The sequence below is a fragment of the Dendrobates tinctorius genome, unplaced genomic scaffold, assembly GCF_039654945.1.
Source record: "Dendrobates tinctorius isolate UK_male_01 unplaced genomic scaffold, ASM3965494v1 ptg000356l, whole genome shotgun sequence".
NCBI lineage: Eukaryota > Metazoa > Chordata > Amphibia > Anura > Dendrobatidae > Dendrobates > Dendrobates tinctorius.
In genome coordinates, this window is record NW_027362022.1 from 130357 (window position 1) to 148715 (window position 18359).

Consider the following 18359-nt stretch of genomic DNA (forward strand, 5'->3'; position numbering starts at 1 on the left):
ACAGATCAGTACAAGACTGTGCACAGGGCGCTCACAGCTCAGTACAAGACTGCACAGGACACTCACAGATCAGTACAAGACTGTGCACAGGACACTCACAGCTCAGTACAAGAGTGTGCACAGGACACTCACAGCCCAGTACAAGAGTGTGCACAGGACGCTCACAGATCAGTATAAGACTGCACAGGACACTCACAGATCAGTACAAGACTGTGCACAGGGCGCTCACAGCTCAGTACAAGACTGCACAGGACACTCACAGATCAGTACAAGACTGTGCACAGGACACTCACAGCTCAGTACAAGACTGTGCACAGGACGCTCACAGCTCAGTACAAGACTGCACAGGACACTCACAGATCAGTACAAGACTGTGCACAGGACGCTCACAGCTCAGTACAAGACTGCACAGGACACTCACAGATCAGTACAAGACTGTGCACAGGACGCTCACAGCTCAGTACAAGACTGCACAGGACACTCACAGATCAGTACAAGACTGTGCACAGGACGCTCACAGCTCAGTACAAGACTGCACAGGACACTCACAGCCCAGTACAAGACAGTGCACAGGACACTCACAGCTCAGTACAAGACTGTGCACAGGACACTCACTGCTCAGTACAAGACTGTGCACAGGACACTCACAGCTCAGTACAAGACTGCACAGGACACTCACAGCTCAGTACAAGACTGTGCACAGGACACTCACAGCTCGGTACAAGACTGTGCACATGACTCGGACAGCTCAGTACAAGACTGTGCACAGAATATTCACAGCTCAGTACAAGACCGTGCACAGGACACTCACAGCACAGTACAAGACTGTGCACAGGACACACAGCACAAGACAAGACTGTGCACAGGACACTCACAGCTCAGTACAAGACTGTGCACAGGACACACAGCACAAGACAAGACTGTGCACAGGACACTCACAGCTCAGTACAAGACTGTGCACAGGACACTCACAGCTCAGTACAAAACTTTGCACAGAATTTTCACTGCTCAGTACAAGACTGCACAGGACGCTCACAGCTTAGGACAAGACTGTGCACAGGACACTCACAGCACAGTACAAGACTATGGACAGGACATGCAGCTCAGGACGAGACCATGCACAGGACGCTCACAGCTCAGTACAAGACTGTGCACAGGACACACAGCTCAGTACAAGACTGTGCACAGAATATTCACAGCTCAGTACAAGACTGTGCACAGGACACACAGCTCAGTACAAGACTGCACAGGACGCTCACAGCTCAGTACAAGACTGTGCACAGGACACACAGCTCAGTACAAGACTGTGCACAGAATATTCACCGCTCAGTACAAGACTGTGCACAGGACACACAGCTCAGGACAAGACTTTGCACAGGACACTCACAGCGCCGTACAAGGCTGTGCACAGGACACTCACAGCTCAGTACAAGACTGTGCACAGGACACACAGCTCAGGACAAGACTGCACAGGACACACAGCTCAGTACAAGACTGCACAGGACACTCACAGCACAGTACAAGACTATGGACAGGACACGCAGCTCAGGACAAGACCGTGCTCAGGACACTCACAGCTCAGTACAAGACTGTGCACAGGACTCTCACAGCTCAGTACAAGACTGTGCACAGGACACTCACAGCTCAGTACAAGACTGTGCACAGGACACTCACAGCTCGGTTCAAGACTGTGCACAGGACACGGACAGCTCAGTAAAAGACTGTGCACAGAATATTCACAGCTCAGTACAAGACCGTGTACACGACGCTCACAGCTCAGGACAAAACCGTGCACAGGACACTCACAGCACAGTACAACACTGTGCACAGGACACACAGCACAAGACAAGACTGTGCACAGGACACTCACAGCTCAGTACAACACTGTGCACAGGACACTCACAGCTCAGTACAAAACTTTGCACAGAATATTCACTGCTCAGTACAAGACCGTGTACACGACGCTCACAGCTCAGGACAAGACTGTGCACAGGACACTCACAGCTCAGTACAAGACTGTGCACAGGACACACAGCACAAGACAAGACTGTGCACAGGACACTCACAGCTCAGTACAAGACTGTGCACAGGACACTCACAGCTCAGTACAAAACTTTGCACAGAATTTTCACTGCTGAGTACAAGACTGCACAGGACGCTCACAGCTTAGGACAAGACTGTGCACAGGACACTCACAGCACAGTACAAAACTTTGCACAGAATATTCACTGCTCAGTACAAGACCGTGTACACGACGCTCACAGCTCAGGACAAGACCGTGCACAGGACACTCACAGCACAGTACAACACTGTGCACAGGACACACAGCACAAGACAAGACTGTGCACAGGACACTCACAGCTCAGTACAACACTGTGCACAGGACACTCACAGCTCAGTACAAAACTTTGCACAGAATATTCACTGCTCAGTACAAGACCGTGTACAGGACACTCACAGCTCAGTACAAGACTGTGCACAGGACACACAGCACAAGACAAGACTGTGCACAGGACACTCACAGCTCAGTACAAGACTGTGCACAGGACACTCACAGCTCAGTACAAAACTTTGCACAGAATTTTCACTGCTCAGTACAAGACTGCACAGGACGCTCACAGCTTAGGACAAGACTGTGCACAGGACACTCACAGCACAGTACAAGACTATGGACAGGACATGCAGCTCAGAACGAGACCATGCACAGGACGCTCACAGCTCAGTACAAGACTGTGCACAGGACACACAGCTCAGTACAAGACTGTGCACAGAATATTCACAGCTCAGTACAAGACTGTGCACAGGACACACAGCTCAGTACAAGACTGCACAGGACGCTCACAGCTCAGTACAAGACTGTGCACAGGACACACAGCTCAGTACAAGACTGTGCACAGAATATTCACCGCTCAGTACAAGACTGTGCACAGGACACACAGCTCAGGACAAGACTTTGCACAGGACACTCACAGCGCCGTACAAGGCTGTGCACAGGACACTCACAGCTCAGTACAAGACTGTGCACAGGACACACAGCTCAGGACAAGACTGCACAGGACACACAGCTCAGTACAAGACTGCACAGGACACTCACAGCACAGTACAAGACTATGGACAGGACACGCAGCTCAGGACAAGACCGTGCTCAGGACACTCACAGCTCAGTACAAGACTGTGCACAGGACTCTCACAGCTCAGTACAAGACTGTGCACAGGACACTCACAGCTCAGTACAAGACTGTGCACAGGACACTCACAGCTCGGTTCAAGACTGTGCACAGGACACGGACAGCTCAGTAAAAGACTGTGCACAGAATATTCACAGCTCAGTACAAGACCGTGTACACGACGCTCACAGCTCAGGACAAGACCGTGCACAGGACACTCACAGCACAGTACAACACTGTGCACAGGACACACAGCACAAGACAAGACTGTGCACAGGACACTCACAGCTCAGTACAACACTGTGCACAGGACACTCACAGCTCAGTACAAAACTTTGCACAGAATATTCACTGCTCAGTACAAAATTGCACAGGACGCTCACAGCTTAGGACGAGACTGTGCTCAGGACGCTCACAGCTCAGTACAAGACTGCGCACAGGACACTGACAGCTCAGTACAAGACCGTGCACAGGACAGCTCAGTACAAGACTGTGCACAGGACGCTCACAGCTCAGTACAAGACTGTGCACAGGACACACAGCTCAGTACAAGACTGTGCACAGAATATTCACAGCTCAGTACAAGACTGTGCACAGGACACACAGCTCAGGACAAGACTGTGCACAGGACACACAGCTCAGTACAAGACTGCACAGGACGCTCACAGCTCAGTACAAGACTGTGCACAGGACACACAGCTCAGGACAAGACTTTGCACAGGACACTCACAGCTCAGTACAAGACTGTGCACAGGACATTCACAGCTCAGTACAAGACTGTGCACAGGACACACAGCTCAGGACAAGACTGCACAGGACACTCAGCTCAGTATAAGACTGTGCACAGGACACTCAGCTCAGTATAAGACTGTGCACAGGACACTCAGCTCAGTATAAGACTGTGCACAGGACACTCAGCTCAGTATAAGACTGTGCACAGAATATTCACTGCTCAGTACAAGACTGCACAGGACACTCACAGCACAGTACAAGACTGCACAGAATATTCACAGCTCAGTACAACACTGGTCACAGGACACTCACAGCTCAGTACAAAACTTTGCACAGAATATTCACTGCTCAGTACAAGACTGCACAGGACACTCACAGCACAGTACAAGACTGTGCACAGAATATTCACAGCCCAGTACAAGACAGTGCACAGAATATTCACAGCTCAGAAGAAGACTGTGCACAGGACACTCACAGCGCAGGACAAGACTGTGCACAGGACACTCACAGCGCAGTATAAGACTGTGCACAGGACACTCACAGCTCAGGACAAGACTGTGCACTGGACACTCACAGCTCAGTACAAGACTGCACAGGACGCTCACAGCTCAGTACAAGACTGTGCACAGGACACACAGCTCAGGACAAGACTTTGCACAGGACACTCACAGCGCAGTACAAGACTGTGCACAGGACACACAGCTCAGGACAAGACTGCACAGGACACACAGCTCAGTATAAGACTGTGCACAGGACACACAGCTCAGTATAAGACTGTGCACAGAATATTCACTGCTCAGTACAAGACTGCACAGGACACTCACAGCACAGTACAAGACTGCACAGAATATTCACAGCTCAGTACAACACTGGTCACAGGACACTCACAGCTCAGTACAAAACTTTGCACAGAATATTCACTGCTCAGTACAAGACTGCACAGGACACTCACAGCACAGTACAAGACTGTGCACAGAATATTCACAGCCCAGTACAAGACAGTGCACAGAATATTCACAGCTCAGAAGAAGACTGTGCACAGGACACTCACAGCGCAGGACAAGACTGTGCACAGGACACTCACAGCGCAGTATAAGACTGTGCACAGGACACTCACAGCTCAGGACAAGACTGTGCACTGGACACTCACAGCTCAGTACAAGACTGCACAGGACGCTCACAGCTCAGTACAAGACTGTGCACAGGACACACAGCTCAGGACAAGACTTTGCACAGGACACTCACAGCGCAGTACAAGACTGTGCACAGGACACACAGCTCAGGACAAGACTGCACAGGACACACAGCTCAGTATAAGACTGTGCACAGGACACACAGCTCAGTATAAGACTGTGCACAGAATATTCACTGCTCAGTACAAGACTGCACAGGACACTCACAGCACAGTACAAGACTGCACAGAATATTCACAGCTCAGTACAACACTGGTCACAGGACACTCACAGCTCAGTACAAAACTTTGCACAGAATATTCACTGCTCAGTACAAGACTGCACAGGACACTCACAGCACAGTACAAGACTGTGCACAGAATATTCACAGCCCAGTACAAGACAGTGCACAGAATATTCACAGCTCAGAAGAAGACTGTGCACAGGACACTCACAGCGCAGGACAAGACTGTGCACAGGACACTCACAGCGCAGGACAAGACTGTGCACAGGACACTCACAGCGCAGTATAAGACTGTGCACAGGACACTCACAGCTCAGGACAAGACTGTGCACAGGACACTCACAGCCCAGTACAAGACTGTGCACAGGACACTCACAGCTCAGGACAAGACTGTGCACAGGACACTCACAGCTCAGGACAAGACTGTGCACAGGACACTCACAGCTCAGGACAAGACTGTGCACTGGACACTCACAGCTCAGTACAAGACTGTGCACAGAATATTCACAGCTCAGTACAAGACTGTGCACAGAATATTCACAGCTCAGGACAAGACTGTGCACAGGACACACAGCTCAGTACAAGACTGTGCACAGGACACTCACAGCTCAGGACAAGACTGTGCACAGGACACTCACAGCTCAGGACAAGACTGTGCACTGGACACTCACAGCTCAGTACAAGACTGTGCACAGAATATTCACAGCTCAGTACAAGACTGTGCACAGAATATTCACAGCTCAGGACAAGACTGTGCACAGGACACACAGCTCAGGACAAGACTGTGCACAGGACACACAGCTCAGTACAAGAGTTTGCACAGGACGCTCACAGCTCAGTACAAGACTGTACAGGACAGCTCAGTACAAGAGTGTGCACAGGACACACACAGCTCAGTACAAGACTGTGCACAGGACACTGACAGCTCAGAAGAAGACTGTGCACAGAACACTCACAGCTCAGTACAAAATTATGCACAGGACACTGACAGCTAAGTACAAGACAGTGCACAGGACACTCACAGCTCAGTACAAAACTTTGCACATGACACTCACAGCTCAGTGCAAGACTATGCACAGGACACTCACAGCTCAGTACAAGACTGTGCACAGGACACACAGCTCAGGACAAGACTGTGCACAGAATATTCACTGCTCAGTACAAGACTGTGCACAGGACACTCACAGCACAGTACAAGACTATGGACAGGACACGCAGCTCAGGACAAGACCGTGCTCCGGACATTCACAGCTCAGTACAAGACTATGCACAGGACGCTCACAGATCAGTACAAGACTGCACAGGACACTCACAGACCAGCTCAGCCTAGCACTGTGTATAGGATGCTCTCACAGCTCAGCCTAGCACTGTGTATAGGAAACTCTCACAGCTCAGCCTAGCACTGTGTATAGGATGCTCTCACAGCTCAGCCTAGCACTGTGTATAGGATGCTCTCACAGCTCAGCCTAGCACTGTGTATAGGATGCTCTCACAGCTCAGCCTAGCACTGTGTATAGGACGCTCTCACAGCTCAGCCTAGCACTGTGTATAGGACGCTCTCACAGCTCAGCCTAGCACTGTGTATAGGACGCTCTCACAGCTCAGCCTAGCACTGTGTATAGGATGCTCTCACAGCTCAACCGAGCACTGTGTATAGGATGCTCTCACAGCTCAGCCTAGCACTGTGTATAGGATGCTCTCACAGCTCAGCCTAGCACTGTGTATAGGATGCTCTCACAGCTCAGCCTAGCACTGTGTATAGGACGCTCTCACAGCTCAGCCTAGCACTGTGTATAGGACACTCTCACAGCTCAGCCTAGCACTGTGTATAGGACGCTCTCACAGCTCAGCCTAGCACTGTGTATAGGATGCTCTCACAGCTCAACCGAGCACTGTGTATAGGATGCTCTCACAGCTCAGCCTAGCACTGTGTATAGGATGCTCTCACAGCTCAGCCTAGCACTGTGTATAGGATGCTCTCACAGCTCAGCCTAGCACTGTGTATAGGATGCTCTCACAGCTCAGCCTAGCACTGTGTATAGGATGCTCTCACAGCTCAGCCTAGCACTGCGTATAGGACGTTCTCACAGCTCAGCCTAGCACTGTGTATAGGATGCTCTCACAGCTCAGCCTAGCACTGTGTATAGGATGCTCTCACAGCTCAGCCTAGCACTGTGTATAGGACGCTCTCACAGCTCATCCTAGCACTGTGTATAGGATGCTCTCACAGCTCAGCCGAGTACTGTGTATAGGATGCTCTCACAGCTCAGCCTAGCACTGTGTATAGGATGCTCTCACAGCTCAGCCTAGCACTGTGTATAGGACGCTCTCACAGCTCAGCCTAGCACTGTGTATAGGATGCTCTCACAGCTCAGCCTAGCACTGTGTATAGGATGCTATCACAGCTCAGCCTAGCACTGTGTATAGGACGCTCTCACAGCTCAGCCTAGCACTGTGTATAGGATGCTATCACAGCTCAGCCTAGCACTGTGTATAGGATGCTATCACAGCTCAGCCTAGCACTGTGTATAGGATGCTCTCACAGCTCAGCCTAGCACTGTGTATAGGATGCTCTCACAGCTCAGCCGAGCACTGTGTATAGGATGCTCTCACAGCTCAGCCGAGCACTGTGTATAGGACACTCTCACAGCTCAGCCGAGCACTGTGTATAGGACACTCTCACAGCTCAGCCTAGCACTGTGTATAGGATGCTCTCACAGCTCAGCCTAGCACTGTGTATAGGACGCTCTCACAGCTCAGCCGAGCACTGCGTATAGGACACTCTCACAGCTCAGCCTAGCACTGCGTATAGGACGTTCTCACAGCTCAGCCTAGCACTGTTTATAGGATGCTCTCACAGCTCAGCCGAGCACTGTGTATAGGAAACTCTCACAGCTCAGCCTAGCACTGTGTATAGGATGCTCTCACAGCTCAGCCTAGCACTGTGTATAGGATGCTCTCACAGCTCAGCCTAGCACTGTGTATAGGATGCTCTCACAGCTCAGCCTAGCACTGTGTATAGGACGCTCTCACAGCTCAGCCGAGTACTGTGTATAGGATGCTCTCACAGCTCAGCCGAGTACTGTGTATAGGATGCTCTCACAGCTCAGCCTAGCACTGTGTATAGGACGCTCTCACAGCTCAGCCGAGCACTGTGTATAGGATGCTCTCACTGCTCAGCCTAGCACTGTATATAGGACGCTCTCACAGCTCAGCCGAGTACTGTGTATAGGACGCTCTCACAGCTCAGCCGAGCACTGTGTATAGGATGCTCTCACAGCTCAGCCTAGCACTGTGTATAGGATGCTCTCACTGCTCAGCCTAGCACTGTATATAGGACGCTCTCACAGCTCAGCCGAGTACTGTGTATAGGACGCTCTCACAGCTCAGCCGAGCACTGTGTATAGGATGCTCTCACAGCTCAGCCTAGCACTGCGTATAGGACGTTCTCACAGCTCAGCCGAGTATTGTGTATAGGACGTTCTCACAGCTCAGCCTAGCACTGCGTATAGGACGCTCTCACAGCTCAGCCGAGCACTGTGTATAGGAAGCTCTCACAGCTCAGCCGAGCACTGTGTATAGGAAGCTCTCACAGCTCAGCCTAGCACTGTGTATAGGAAACTCACAGCTCAGCCTAGCACTGTGTATAGGACGCTCTCACAGCTCATCCTAGCACTGTGTATAGGATGCTCTCACAGCTCAGCCGAGTACTGTGTATAGGATGCTCTCACAGCTCAGCCTAGCACTGTGTATAGGATGCTCTCACAGCTCAGCCTAGCACTGTGTATAGGATGCTCTCACAGCTCAGCCTAGCACTGTGTATAGGACGCTCTCACAGCTCATCCTAGCACTGTGTATAGGATGCTCTCACAGCTCAGCCTAGCACTGTGTATAGGATGCTCTCACAGCTCAGCCTAGCACTGTGTATAGGAAACTCACAGCTCAGCCTAGCACTGTGTATAGGATGCTCTCACAGCTCAGCCTAGCACTGTGTATAGGATGCTCTCACAGCTCAGCCTAGCACTGTGTATAGGATGCTCTCACAGCTCAGCCTAGCACTGTGTATAGGATGCTCTCACAGCTCAGCCTAGCACTGTGTATAGGATGCTCTCACAACTCAGCCTAGCACTGTGTATAGGATGCTCTCACAGCTCAGCCTAGCACTGTGTATAGGATGCTCTCACAGCTCAGCCTAGCACTGTGTATAGGATGCTCTCACAGCTCAGCCTAGCACTGTGTATAGGATGCTCTCACAGCTCAGCCTAGCACTGTGTATAGGATGCTCTCACAGCTCAGCCTAGCACTGTGTATAGGATGCTCTCACAGCTCAGCCTAGCACTGTGTATAGGATGCTCTCACAGCTCAGCCTAGCACTGTGTATAGGATGCTCTCACAGCTCAGCCTAGCACTGTGTATAGGATGCTCTCACAGCTCAGCCTAGCACTGTGTATAGGATGCTCTCACAGCTCAGCCGAGCACCATGTACTGATGACTCACAGCTTTGAGACAACTGACATTACATATGAAGCAGCTGTCACATGCACAGTCCTCTAGCAGACAACTACCTTTCCCATCTCCACTATGAGCGAAGCACTCCCAATTACAATAGGGAGAGAGGAGAAAACTACTACCAGACACCTCTGCCTGATCTAGACACCTCTGGCAGTGGTTATTCTCTTCTGTAAAAAAAAAAGTTTGAGTCATGGATTGATTGAAGATAATAAACAATGGCAGACGCACTTTTTTGGATTTCCATGTGGATCCACTGTGTGCCACACTTGTCTCGCTGACCTCTGTAGCCAATTACAGGCCGAAGCAGTGCTGGGACTTGTGAATGAGGCAGGAACCACTTGCCGAGCTGGCAGAGACCCCTGGAGTGGTCGGTGATGGGTCTGCAGAGTCGGCAGAAGATGGGTATGCCATCATTTTTTATTTTCAATCAATCCATGGCTAATCATTTTTTAAGGTCATAAGTTGTGTGTAGTGATATAGTAGTTATTATTATTTATTTATATAGCACCATTGGTTCCATGGTTCTGTACAAGAGAAGGGGTTACATACAAATTACAGATATCACTAAACTAACAATGACAGACTGATACAGAGGGGAGAGGACCCTGCCCTTTCGGGCTTACATTCTACAGGATGGTGGGGGAAGGAGACAGTAGGTTGGGGGGTTGCAGCATATCCAGTGATGGTGAGGAGGCAGCGGGGTCATTGCAGGCTGTAGGCTTTCCTGAAGAGGTGGGTTTTCAGGTTCCGTCTGAAGGATCCGAATGTGGTTGATAGTCGGACGTGTTGGGGCTAAGAATTCCAGAAGATGAAGGATATTCGGAAGAAGACTTGGAAGCGGTTGAGTGAGGAGCAAATAAGTGTGGAGGAGAGAAGGAGGTCTTGGGATGACCGGAGATTACGTGAGGGAAGGTATCGGGAGATTAGTTCAGAGACATATGGGGGAGACCGGTTACAGATGGCCTTGTAGGTCAGAATTAGTAATTTGAACTGGATACGCTGAGGGAATGGGAGCCAGTGAAGAGATTTGCAGAGTGGAGAAGCGAGGAGAGAGATGAATTAGTCGGACAGCAGAGTTAAGGATAGACTGGAGGGGTGCAAGGTTGTTAGCAGGGAGGCCACAGTAGTTGTGTAGTTCAGGGTTCCCCAACTCCAGTCCTCAAAGCCCACCAACAGATCATGTTTTCATGATTTCCTTTGTATTGCACAGGTGAAGCAATTATCACCTGAGCAATACAAAGGAAATCCTGAAAACATGATCTGTTGGTGGGCCATGAGGACTGGAGTTGGGGAACCCTGGTGTAGTGTCAAGGTAGTGTATGATGTGGATACTGTAGTGACTTATATGGTGTAGTGTCATAATAATAATAATCTTTTATATAGCGCTACCATGTTCCGCAGCGCTTTACAATTTGCACACATTATCATCACTGTCCCCGATGGGGCTCACAATCTAGATTCCCTATCAGTATGTCTTTGAAATGTGGGAGGAAACTGGAGTACCCCGAGGAAACCCACGCAAACACGGGGAAAACATGGAAACTCCTTGCAGATGTTGTTCTTGGTGGGATTTGAACCCAGAACCCCAGCGCAGCAAGGTTGCAGTGCTATCCACTGACCCACCGTGCCGCTCCATCATGTTGGTGTTTGATGTTTGTGAGCGGTGTAGTAACATGGTAGTATATAACCTGTGCATGGCAGTATAGCCTCCACTCCACCCACACTCCTCGCCCCGGCAACAGTCAGGTGGAGTAGTGGGTCTTCTTCTTTCTTCCAACTGCACCTTTAACCCAATCCCACCTCTTCCCTCCCTTATCCTCCCCTCTTTTGAAGTCCACTCTGTCCGCATCTACTCTCCCTCCAACCTCCAAGTGGCCGTCATATACCGACCTCCGGGCCCGGCCACTACCTTTATTGACCAATTCTCCACCTGGCTTCTTCACTTTCCTTACACTGACATCAGCACCATCATCATCATGGGTGACTTCAACATCCCCACTGATACCCTTCAGTCAGAAGCCTCCAAACTCCTGTCCCTTACTTCATCCTTTGGACTTACTCAGTGGTCCTCCTCAGCCACCCACACAGACGGACACACATTAGACCTGGTCTTCACCCACCTTTAGCTCCCTATCAAACTTCACCACCTCCCCTCTCCCTCTATCTGACCACCATCTACTCACTTTCTCATCCCTGGCCTCCCCTGTCACCCATGTCCAGCAACATGCGCACCCCCGCAGAAACCTCGAACACCCAGACACCCACGCGCTCTCTGATTCTATTCTACCACTTGCATCCATATCCTCACTCCATGACACAGACTGTGCCACTGCTTTCTACAATGCCAGTCTCGCATCAGCGATTGACACGGTCACCCCTATTGTTGATGACAGAATGCGACGTACCAACAGACAACCCTGGCACAATAACACCACTAACAATAACACCACACCGTCAAGTGTCCAGGGCTGCAGAGCGGCGCTGGAAGAAAACAAATTAGTAAGACGACTTCACTGCATTCAAACAGGCAACACTCGATTTCAAATCTGCACTCACCTCTGCTAAACAGGCCTACTTCACAACACTTGTATCTTCCCTATCCTACAACCCCAAACAGTTATTCAAAACTTTTACCTCCCTCCTCCGCCCACCACTGCCCCCTCCAACCTCCCTCATCTCTGCTGAGGACTTTGCCACACACTTCAAAAATAAGATCGACCAAACAAGGCAAGTCTTCATTGTTCAACCACCACAACCCCTTTATATACCAGACCAATGCCCAAACCCCATAACCTCTCTCTCCAACATCACTGAAGGGGAGCTTAACTGTCTCCTCTCCAAATCGCACCTCACAACCTGTGCACTTGACCCCATCCCATCTCCTCCCCAACCTCACCACCACACTGTTACGGGCTGGCGGAACGCACCAAATAATAAAGATGGTATTTAGGTGCGTTCGCAGCCCGGGGTCCACCGTGCAGAGGTGTTAACCGCTGCTCGGTAATGGCGGACGCGATATGGCGGTATAATTACGGAACACACGGGGTTACCCTCACCCAATGTGTACAGAGACGGACTCTGTTATCTCACAGAGCCGCACGACCGCCAAATAATAAATGCCGTAGCCTGTTATTGCTTATAGAGCTCGGCAGTGTGAGCACTAGCGTATAGTTACAGAACTCAGCCATTAGACCGCAGGACTGAAGTCCCTCTAGACCGCTAGCGCTCGCAAGGGTTAAATAAATTACGCATGCAAGTGTGCATAGTGCCGCTCAGGAGGATGCCACTAATCGCCCTGGGTTGGACCAGATAAGCGCACAGGTTGCACAAGGTGTTGCACCAGTGTGGCTGTCACTTGCCGCGGTTTGATAGTGCCCTTCAGTGGGCGACACCATCGGACGCTAGTGTGCAGACGGCTGGTATGCCCTGTGGCCTATAGACTAGCCACTGACAGGCGCTGACTCGGACTCTAAACCCTACCAACATACGTATCAAAAGGGAAGAGGTTTCATAATGAGTCAGTCACCAGATACATGCATCCATCATCATACACTCCAAAGTATTTGAGTCTATACTAGCGCATGTCCGAGCGGCCATGCGACCCTTTTATAGCAGCGTCCTTCCGGGACCTTCCTGACCCTCCTGATGGTCCAATCCGAGCTGGAGAAGGACCTGAGCATGTGACCTCCAATCTCCAATGAGAGATCGTCCCACGGGCATGCTCAGTGGACCGAAAGGAGGACTTAGTCCCTGGAGTAGCTCGCTGCTGACCAGCATGCGTTGCTATAGTTGGACCAGAGGTGGCAGCAGCAACCGAACCTACAGAGCTGGTCTGAGCAGAGCGTCTGGAGCGACGAGTCTGCTGAGCAGCCTCCTGTGCGGCCGGAGAGGAATGGGAGACCGCCGAATGCAAGGCTTGGGATTCCTGCTGTGCAGCGACCAGAACCTGACGCCGAACACACTCTTATCCCATCCCTGACCCACCTCTTCAACCTATCACTAACATCTGGTAACTTCCCCTCAGCTATCAAACATGCCACAATCACACCTATCCTTAAAAAGCCAACCCTCGACCTAACCGCTATTGCCCAATATCGCTGCTCTCTTTCGCTTCCAAACTCCTGGAGCAGCATGTCTACGCTGAACTTACCTCTCATCTAACTTGCTCTTTGACAATATACAATCTGGTTTCTGTCCCCATCATTCCACTGAGAAAGCCCCGACCAAAATGACTAATATCTTACTTAAAGCTAATGGACAATACTCTCTACTCCTCCTTCTGCTTTTGACACAGTTGACCACTGCCTCCTACTACAGATCCTCTCTTCCTTTGGCATCAAAGACCTCGCCTTGTCCTGGATCTCCTCACACCTTTCCAACCGCACATTCAGCGTCTCCCACTCCCACACTACCTCCTCATCCCATCCTCTCTCTGTTGGAGTCCCCCAAGGCTCTATTCTAGGACCCCTACTGGTCTCAATCTATACACTTGGCCTGGGGCAACTCAAAAGTCCTATGGCTTCCAGTACCACCTTTATGCTGATGACACTCAGATCTACCTCTCTGGCCCAGACATCACCTCTCTGCTGTCCAGAATCCCGGAGTCTCTATCAGCCATATCCTCCTTCTTCTCCTCTCGCTTCCTCAAACTCAATGTGGACAAATCTTTGAACTCATCATCTTTCTTCCATCCCTCAGGTATCCAGTTCAAATTACTAATACTGACCTACAAGCCCATCTGTAACCTGTCTCCTCCCTATATCTCTGAACTAATCTCCTGATATCTTCCCTCACGTAACCTCCAGTCTTCCCAAGACCTCCTTCTCTTCTCCACACTTATTTGCTCTTCACCTAACTGCCTCCAGAGACTTCTGATTATCCCCCATCCTCTGGAATTCTTTGCCCCAACACGTCCGACTATCAACCACATTCGGATCCTTCAGATGAAATCTGAAAACCCATCTCTTCAAGAAAGCCTACAGCCTGCAATGACCCCGCTGCATCCTCACCACTACTGGAGCTACTGCCTCACCTACACCAGAGCTACTGCCTCACCAACACTGGAACAGCTGCAACCCCCCAACCTACTGTCTCCTTCCCCACCATCCTGTAGCATGTAAGCCGAAAGGGCAGGGTCCTCTCCCCTCTATATCAGTCTGTGATTGTTAGTTTGTTTACTGTGATATCTGTAATTTGTATGTAACCCCTTCTCATGTACAGCACCATGGAACCAATGGCGCTATAGAAATAATAATAATAAAAATATTGATGTATGGGGTAGTTTCATGATGGTGTATGTTGTGGGTGTAGGTGAGTGGCGTAGTGACATGGTAATATATAACCTGTGTGTTTAGCAGTATAGTTGTTATATGGTGTAGTGTCATGTGGTGGGGGTGTATGATGTGGATGTTGTAGTAAGATGGGTGTATATAACCTTTGTTTCGTTGAATAACACACGTACATAGTTTCGTGTCACGGTGGTGTATGCTGTGGGTGTATGGGGTGATGCAGTGACAGATAGTAAATGATTAGTGTCATGGTATGTGTGATGTGTGAGTAGCAGAACAGTGGAGTATATTTTAAACATAGCAGAGACAGATGCTAATATAGTGGCAATCTTTCTCTCCAGCAGGAATTTTACACTATGAGTGGAGGGAAGAAGCGGAGTGGTTTCCAGATCACAAGCGTGACCACTGACTACCAGCCGTCCTCCCCAGTCTCCCCAGTTCCTCTAGAGCGATCTCTGTCCCCATCACCACCCAATGGTCTTCGCTCTCCTCCTACTTCCCGCTTCCGACTGGTACGGTTAGACCAGGGTCCATTGGGCGGTGGGCGCCGCTATCAGAAAGGGCGATGGACATGTGTGGACTTTTACAACCTCGAAGTGGGGGTCCAGCACAGAGCTGGCGCTGGACACTCCTTGGACTCTGGCCTCCCTAGGTCTACTCCAACCAGCCCCTTATTGCTTTCACCAGGAGCGGGGGGCAAAGGACAACAAGCTCCCAGGTCACAAGGGGCCCCTATATTTGGTGCCGGGACAGAAAAAGAGCCAACAGTTCAGGTGAGACCCCCCTCCATTACCATGGAAATAGAACACCAGTAAAATATTACTAGTCAGAAGCAACCAATCAGCTGATGATATGATTATTCCAAAGTTACACAAATGTCTATAGAATGTATCATTTAATTGTGACATATTCTTATTGCCCCTCCCATGTGCAGCTGTCTCCTCCCCATCTTCCTGTGTCGCCACCTACATCCACGCAGAATGAGGTGCGTCCTACCCGACCGGTCTCTGATGTATTCAATGAACGTCTGCTCTTGGCTAGATCTGTGTTCAGCATGGGAGACGAGAATGACAGCGACAGGTAAGTGGCCAAAACCCAAACTGCACGAACATCTCATGACTTCAATGTTGGACATCAGGTATGGGCAGAAAAGGAGCTCACCACAACATGGCGGCAACACATGGGAGTACCACTTAAGGGAAGAAGGAGACAGTAACATTGGGAAGGGTTCCCTTTTAAGAAAGCAGGTCAGTTTACTCAAGATAATAAATAAACCACATTGTACTGGACATGAAGAAGGAACCAGGATTTGGAAGGTTTATGAGGAATGTGAGAAGAGAAATTCACACCAATACAGGAATGCAAGTTACTCACACTGCACATCTTTGTGTCACCATATCAAGAGTGTTCCATCAAACTGACGACTCTCACTGTCTTTCCCACCCAGTACCTCCAACAGCACAGGCGCGATAGACAACAAGATTGAACAGGCGATGGTAAGATACTGAGATCTTCAATTCCTGTACTGTACACACAGCTCTACACTACACCTCCATCCTGTCCCGTATCTACTATTCCTGTACTGTACACACAGCTCTACACTACACCTCCATCCTGTCCTGTATCTACTATTCCTGTACTGTACACACAGCTCTACACTACACCTCCATCCTGTCCTGTATCTACTATTGCTGTACTGTACACACAACTCTACACTACACCTCCATCCTGTCCTGTATCTACTATTCCTGTACTGTACACAGCTCTACACTATACCTCCATCCTGTCCTGTATCTACTATTCCTGTTCTGTACACACAGCTCTACACTACACCTCCATCCTGTCCTGTATCTACTATTCCTGTACTGTACACAGCTCTACACTATACCGCCATCCTGTCCTGTATCTACTATTCCTGTTCTGTACACACAGCTCTACACTACACCTCCATCCTGTCCCGTATCTACTATTCCTGCACTGCACACACAGCTCTACACTACACCTCCATCCTGTCCTGTATCTACTATTGCTGTACTGTACACACAGCTCTACACTACACCTCCATCCTGTCCTGTATCTACTATTCCTGTACTGTACACAGCTCTACACTATACCTCCATCCTGTCTCGTATCTACTATTCCTGTACTGTACACACAGCTCTACACTACACCTCCATCCTGTCTCGTATCTACTATTCCTGTACTGTACACACAGCTCTACACTACACCTCCATCCTGTCCTGTATCTACTATTCATGTACTGTACACACAGCTCTACACTACACCTCCATCTTGTCCCGTATCTACTATTCCTGTACTGTACACACAGCTCTACACTACACCTCCATCTTGTCCCGTATCCACTATTCCTGTACTGTACACAGCTCTACACTATACCTCCATCCTGTCTCGTATCTACTATTCCTGTACTGTACACACAGCTCTACACTACACCTCCATCCTGTCTCGTATCTACTATTCCTGTACTGTACACACAGCTCTACACTACACCTCCATCTTGTGCCGTATCTACTACTCCTGTACTGTACACACAGCTCTACACTACACCTCCATCCTGTCCCGTATCTACTATTCCTGTACTGTACACAGCTCTACACTACACCTCCATCCTGTCTCGTATCTACTATTCCTGTACTGTACACACAGCTCTACACTACACCTCCATCCTGTGCCGTATCTACTACTCCTGTACTGTACACACAGCTCTACACTACACCTCCATCCTGTCTCGTATCTACTATTCCTGTAATGTACACAGCTCTACACTACACCTCCATCCTGTCCCGTATCTACTATTCCTGCACTGTACACACAGCTCTACACTACACCTCCATCCTGTCCCGTATCTACTATTCCTGCACTGTACACACAGCTCTACACTACACCTCCATCCTGTCCTGTATCTACTATTCCTGTACTGTACATATTGCTCTACACTACACCTCCATCCTGTCCCGTATCTACTATTCCTGCACTGTACACACAGCTCTACACTACACCTCCATCCTGTCCTGTATCTACTATTCCTGTACTGTACATATAGCTCTACACTACACCTCCATCCTGTCCTTTATCTACTATTCCTGTACTGTACACACAGCTCTACACTACACCTCCATCCTGTCCTGTATTTTCTATTCCTGTACTGTATACACAACTCTACACTACACCTCCATCCTGTCCCGTATCTACTATTCCTGTACTGCACACAGCTCTACACTAC

General features: G+C 49.7%; 1 protein-coding gene across 5 annotated transcripts in view; it reads left to right on the forward strand.

Moving 5' to 3' along the window:
• LOC141075450 (TSC22 domain family protein 4-like) overlaps nt 1-18359 on the forward strand; it is a 165069-nt gene that overhangs the window by 82519 nt on the left and 64191 nt on the right. For 3 of the 5 annotated variants that reach the window (XM_073562509.1, XM_073562511.1, XM_073562513.1), the window contains exons 2-4: nt 15457-15888; nt 16050-16195; nt 16563-16611. In XM_073562509.1, coding sequence (XP_073418610.1) covers nt 15457-15888; nt 16050-16195; nt 16563-16611 — 627 coding nt within the window. The remainder of the gene's footprint in view (nt 1-15456; nt 15889-16049; nt 16196-16562; nt 16612-18359) is intronic. The other 2 variants (XM_073562510.1, XM_073562512.1) reach the window with 1 other exon arrangement.